The sequence below is a fragment of the Cuculus canorus genome, chromosome 20 (genome assembly GCF_017976375.1).
Source record: "Cuculus canorus isolate bCucCan1 chromosome 20, bCucCan1.pri, whole genome shotgun sequence".
Lineage (NCBI taxonomy): Eukaryota > Metazoa > Chordata > Aves > Cuculiformes > Cuculidae > Cuculus > Cuculus canorus.
The window spans coordinates 12,543,495-12,549,997 of NC_071420.1; the positions used below are offsets into that span (position 1 = coordinate 12,543,495).

General features: G+C 50.2%; 1 protein-coding gene across 1 annotated transcript; it reads left to right on the top strand.

Moving 5' to 3' along the window:
- Positions 1-2,045: 2,045 nt before the first annotated feature.
- On the top strand, positions 2,046-6,276 carry LOC128854206 (39S ribosomal protein L38, mitochondrial-like; the record flags this gene model as incomplete). The annotated part of the gene is given in 9 exon segments (XM_054085406.1): positions 2,046-2,102; positions 2,671-2,775; positions 2,852-2,900; positions 2,903-3,027; positions 3,029-3,081; positions 3,912-3,976; positions 4,529-4,574; positions 4,962-5,120; positions 6,244-6,276. Coding segments are annotated over 9 exon segments (692 nt in total), but the record flags the coding sequence as incomplete, so codon positions are not given.
- Positions 6,277-6,503: the final 227 nt, after the last annotated feature.

The window sequence follows — 6,503 nt, forward strand, 5'->3', positions numbered from 1 at the left end:
GCAGAGCGGCCCCAGGCGGGACAGGGAAGTTTGGTTAACGGCAGATTGAGGACTCCTCCTGTCCCTGCAGGTAGGAGGTTGACGTGAGTGTGATTGCGGTGTTAGTCCCCTGCAAACTGGACGTGGGGAGAATCTGTAAATGGACTTGCTGGAGCAAGAGGAGGCTGGGATCCTGTGATGGTAAGTGTGATAAAGTGTGATAAAGCACTTGTGAAATCCCAATGTGATGCTCTGGCACCTCTGTTGGGAAGTTGGACGGGCTGTGCTCACCAGTGTCTCTCAAGTTGTATGGATCTCAGTGGTTCCTCTGTGTCTCACAGACCACTTTCTGAACAGCGTGGCTTTGTGGTTCCTTGTGGGGTTCTCTGGAGGAACCTTCCTCTGGCATTAGTGTTTTGAGAAAGTCCAGGTCAGACTTGCTTTGTTTTCTAACGAGGGAATTTGTCTTTCTCCATAGGCTGCAAAACCCAAGAGAGGTTTTGGCGGTGTGTACACTTGCATGCTTCTCTTTTGCTGTCCATGAGTGCTTTGATCTGCTGGGAATGCGTGGGACAGAGGTGGTGAGAATCGGGCTGCTCCAGGAACAGCCTCCGCCAGACTGTTTTTGCTGCTGACTGAAGCATCAGTCATCTCTGTCCCCCACCTTTGCCTGGGAGGAGTTTGGGCAGCCAGACCAGGCTGAGCTGCTTTCTGTTGAAAGTCTGGAGGGAGGAAACCCCCATGGTGGGTTCAGTAAAACCTCCTCGTGGGTGAGTGAGGGCACTGCTTGGTGGTTTTGCTCTGACTCTGAACTGGCACACGCTAGAAGCTCAACGAGGGCAGATCTCTGCCATCACTTGGCAAAACGCTGGATGGTGTGTGCAGGTAATGCCTTAGTTTCCCCAATACCAATCCTAGGAGCAGGCAGACCTGAAGATCTGGAGCCATGAGCTGAAAGCCAAGGAGGAGCAGCTGGCAAGGGACAGGGAGGTGCTGGATGAGGCCTGGTGGGAGCTGAGGCTGGAGAAGGAGAAGGTGAACAGGTCTGCACTGTGCATCCAGCGGCAGGAAGAGAAGAATAAAAGCATGACCAACGTAAGTGCAGCATCTGTGCTTGTAGTTCACAGCTGTACACAGGCTGGCAGCAAAACTAGGGTTTTGCACCCCTCCCAAAGTTGTGAATCCTAATCCTGTCCCAGGATGGGGTTAAGAGGATGCACAAAGGAGCATCCTCTTAACCTGCTGCAGTGAGGGTCTCCATCCCCAGCCGCTCTGCCTTGCAGCTCTCACCCCAGAAGTATGATGAAGGGGGAGAAGCATGCAGGAAGCATGCAGGATGGAGTCGGAGCAGCAGAGCAGGCTGGAGGTCGTGCAGCAGTACTTGAAGCAGCAGGAGCAGCATCTGCATGAGGCAAATACCCCCTCACCTGCCGATCTTGGCCTGGGGCCACCGTGCCAAGGACCTGAACCTTTGCCAAGAGCTTCTCTCTCTCCTTTCTCCTGGGGATGGGGCAGGGCTGGCTGAGCATGGCTTACCAGAGGCAACAGCTCCAAAAGCTATGTGAGGAGCTGCCCAGCAACCCCGCGATGCTGCTTACCACAGAGCAGGACCTCAGTGCCCCTGTGAAAGGCCTCTCCACGCTGTGTAAGGCTTCCTGTATGCTGCTGTGGGATGGGACAGCCTGGGGGGGCAGCTGCACTGGGAAGATCGTGGTGTTTCTAGGGGTTATTTTAGTTTCCAGTACGTAAACCTCAGCTGTGAGTTGGCCTCCCCGTCCTCAGAAAGAGCTCAGATGAGCTCTCTGAACTGGGGTGGTACCAGGAGCACGAGGAGGGTGGACAGCATGGGACAGGCAGCTGGGTTAAGGCCCGTTTTCACTGGGAGGTTAGGGACGACCCTGCTGCAGGAGCACACAGGCAGCAGAAAAAGGGATGCTCTGATGTGTGCATCTGCATTTCCCCCAGCAGCAGCGGCACCGTACAGCAGGGGGTTTGTTCCAGACTTTCCGCCTCCTCTTGGGACACTCCCTCGGCACAGCCTAGGAAGGAGCAGGGAAACTCTGGCCATGGCTGGCTCCGTGGAGCTCTACGCTAACCTGCTGCTGAAGAACAGGGCCCAGCAGGTGAGGAGATGGGGCTGGAGGGGGCTTCAAAGTGGCTGGGTGGGAGCGGGGCTGGGGGAAGCCTGGTCCGAGCATCGGAGCCACAGGGTGGGTGTCTGCCATGACCGTTCCTAGGCTGGCAGGAGCCACGGGCGCCTGGAGGGGTGATTGCAGCAGTGAGGATGGGAGGATCCTTGCAGCTTGTCTGGGGTTCATGGATAATGCCGTTGGCTCAGCAGGGCTGCCCCCTCCTCCAGCCTGCATGGCAGGAGGCAGCTCTGCTGGACTTGGGTAGGGCTGTGTGCCATCGCGGTGACCCTCCCTTCCATCAATCCCTTCTCAGGACCACCGCTTCCTTGAGGACAAGCAGTTCTTCCTGGAGAGCCTGACGAACACGCCCCACCGCGCTGCCCCGCACTCAGGCTGAGCTGGGAGCCATCATCCCCTCCCATCCTCGCGGGGGGCCACTGTGCCCCCGCTGGGGAGGAAAGCAGAGAATAAAGAACCCCATTTCTCAGCTGTGGCGCCCTCCTTCTCTTTAAAACTGCATTCCGTGCATGATCCCCCAGACGCAGGGCCTTTCCCAAAGCCCGACATCAGCCTGCCAGGTGAGAAGAGGCTGCAGGCAAAGAAAGTCAAGGAAAGGAAAAAGATCCTGCAGGAGAATCACCAGGATGGGGAGATGGAAAGAGCAGTATGGCTCCAGGCTGGTTGGTGCCCCACCACCCCCCAGTGGCCCTGGCCACTGGGGTTCCGGTCACCTCCTGCAGCATTTCTCTCTCCCTGCTGTGCTGATCTCCCTTGATGAAGTCAGAGCGGAGTGAAGAAGACCAGCAGCCCCTTCCACAAACAGCGTGTGGCAGAGCACTGCAGGATATTCCGTGACTTGTTCAAGGGGGCCACGCTCACCCCCTGGGTCTCCCTGAGGGTGAAGTACAACCAAGAAAGATGAGCACTTTGTGCCAGTCTACTATGGGAATGTGGTGACTCCATCGGAGTTGTGTGAGGGGGGCTGGGAACAACCTCCACCTCAGGGGAGCCTACGTGGTTTTGTCAGATGCTTGTGATGGGCGTTGAGCGTTCTGGGGGTTTTCTTTTGGAGGGTGTTTCCTTCTGTGATGAAGGAAGTGCATTTAAAAAAACGCACTAAGGACCCAAGCTTTGCCACAGGATTATTGTCCGTGGCAGGCTGCTGTTAATGCCACGGGGGCTCACCTGGTGGAACTGGATTACTTGGTGGTGGCCATCCCTTGGAAATCATGACCTGGTCTTAATAGAGCTCTTTGTGTTTCTTGTTTAGGCTTCCAGTCCTCTTGTGGTGTCGTATTGAGGAGAACCATTATACTTTCTGAGGGCCTGAAAGGGTCAAAAGCAGAATGATGAAGCCAGAGGCCTTGAGAGCAGTGTTCTGTAGGGCCTGGAAGGGTCAATAACAGAACACTGTGCTGAGATCAAAAGCAGCTCCTCCTGGAAGGGAGGATGTGGACACAGAGGTTCTTGGCAATATAATGGGTTTCTCCCCATTCCAGGGCCCAAGTTAAATGTATACACTCCAGGAACACCTGCAGATTTAGTTAAGGATGTTATGTGAACTCTGGCCAGACACGTAGACCCTTGTTTGTAGAACTTATAGAGCCTGCTTTCTCACGACAAGAATAGTAATAAAGTATGTAAATAGTGCATACAAGTACGATGTTATCTCAACTAGAAGCATGTAATCATTATTCGAAGAGGAACCAGAAGAGTATAAAAACTCCGTTTGGAGAATAAAATGTTGCTACTTGCCACCAGAGTGGTAGTCCGTCTGTCGATTTCAGGCGTCCCTATGAGCTGGTCTCCGTCATCGTATGAGGCAGATAAAGGCTCCCTCTGGACTTTGTTGCTCACAAATCCAGGTGAGTAGCGGGTTCTTTAAAAAGAACTTGTTTAAACAGAATTGTTTTACTCTGCCTTTGGTTAGGTCCTGTATCTTCTGGCAGCACAGCATAACCTAATAAGATGTGTTGCATGTGCAGGAAAGGTTGTAGCCTCCTCAGATCTCCAGCAGTTGAGAGATGAGGCAGTGACACAACAGGACCTGCGCCACCGTGGTAGGGGAAGTGATTCTCCTGGCTCCCGTCTTTTGTTGATCGCTAAAGCGTTCCTCCACTCAATAGTCTGCCTAGGAGATGGGTTAGCAGACATTGCCCTGAGAAACGAAAGGCACAGCAGAGGGAAGCAGTTGATCAAGAAGTCCTTTTAATCTTGGAGTCACGTCTATAGAGTTCTTTGCTCCTCATTTTAATCTCAGTCCTGAAAGACTGAGTTACGTTTCTGCTAGGAAAGGAATGCTGGGAGGTCTCGAGCTGCCCCCTCCATTCAAACAGAGTCTGGACCTTCTCACTTTGGGGCCGATGCAAACTCCAGGCTGTCCCTGAGTCACCTTTCCCTACTGTGTGTGTTTGCAGATGGACATTTAAGAGAGACGGACTTGGAGTACGTGCACTGGCTGGTGTGAGTACTGCGCGCCAGAGCTGTGTGCTGCTCAGCTTGGGTCCAGCCCAGGAGGAGCGGGCAGAGGCTCCTCTGACAGAGCTGAGAAGTTGTTGGCCAAGGCAGTTCTGTGGCTTTCTCTGGTGCTTCTGCTGTGAGCTGCTTTACTCCCATGTTCTGGGTCCTGCTAAAGGTGCAGCAGTGCCAGATATTGCTGCTGTTTGGCATTAAAGCACTGGATAGGGTTTTTCTTCCAGGGAAAGCAGCCCTGCTGTCTGTCCCTTTGTCACACAGGGCGTAAGTCATGTCAAAGCGTAGCATGGAGGGATTTGCAATCCCAGGTGAACCTGCAGGTCCTGGTGGAGGGGAATGGGTGGATGTACAGTGAAGTAACTTCTTTGTGTTCAGGACAAACGTCCCAGGCAATGACATCACGTTGGGTAAGGATATCTGTCATTACTCGCCCCCTTTCCCTGCCATGGGAACTGGCCACCATCGCTTCATCTTCCTCCTCTTCAAGCAAGACCGCCTCATAGATTTCAGCAAGGACCTTTGGCCGAAGCCATGGCAATTCAGGCTCCCACTGGGCAGTTTCACACTTGCTTGGCTTGTCACTGTTGTAGGACAGCAGTTCCTTTTAATCTGCAAGGTTGTTCGGGAGAGCGCTTATGAGTTCGAAGGAGTGTTAAGTGGGTGAATAAATGAGTAACGATCATGCTCATATTGAGACTCCATTGTTTACTCTGGGTCCGCCTCCTCACTCCGAGATATAATATATATAATCTCAAAGATGATAAAATTCACAATTGTAGCCTTCTATATGAATGCCACCTCTCAATGTTTTCCTTACAAAATTTTACTTACGCGTAAACTATACTGAGACAATGCACACTTGAAAATTTAGCAATGGACAAAACCCCATAAAGGTTTGTTTTACAGTAAGAATGATCTCACAGCTCGAACATTAACCATTTTAGTGATACTGCAGGTTGTATCTATGTTTTAATACAATATACTTGAGTATATAAATGTACATTCCAAGACAGAATCCACATTCTTCTAACCACTATAAGGTATTAAGTGTGGAAAACAAATGTAGAAGTAACTGTTCATTTGTCAATTTAAAGTTACCATAGACTGTTCTTCAATCATTAAAGAAAAATCCTTTTCAACTAAAAAGAACCTTTTTTTTTTTTTTCTGTAACATACAGATGTTTGTTCACACTTGATGTCTCTTTTCTAGATAGACAGTTTTTCGCAAGCGGGACTTTGTTTCTTCCTATATGCCAAATAGGTGCTTCCCATAAAGGCAGTAATTTTTACGGATCTGCCCAATTGTTCTAACTGCTGTTCACTTTTGAACAAATATTACTGTTAAGCATGAACACATACGATGAACTAGCCTGGCCTGTGAATGAAGTAACTCAAAGTTCTGCATGCAACTCATTTGTATTGAGCACTTCAAAAATCCTATTGTGTATTTTTAAAGAACCGCACATAATTTTCAACTCAATAGCCCTTTATGATTTTTCAAATCCTGTGGGGTTAATAACTCAACTCTTAAGCCTTTACTACAAAAGACATTTTAAGAGCCTTTACAAAGAAATTGTCGCATGCTGTCCTCAAAGCCTGAATCCAACTGATAATCCCGGGAGCCCTTTTGACTGTAAACTTCTCGATCAACTTTAAGCTTCAGCATCAAGCACACGACATACGCATGCAGGTAACATCAGTCATTCAAAAACCCATTAGTCAGAAAGTATAACAGATATCTTAGCCCCAATCTGCAGATGTACAAAGGAATAAACTTAGACATTTATGTAGAACTGCAGGCAGCAATCTGCATTTTGGAACTGAATGGATCATTCTTGACAATGCAGCCACTAAAGGTACATTCAATGTGAGATTGCCATTATTAGTCACACCGTTTGCTCTGAGTAAACACGCCCA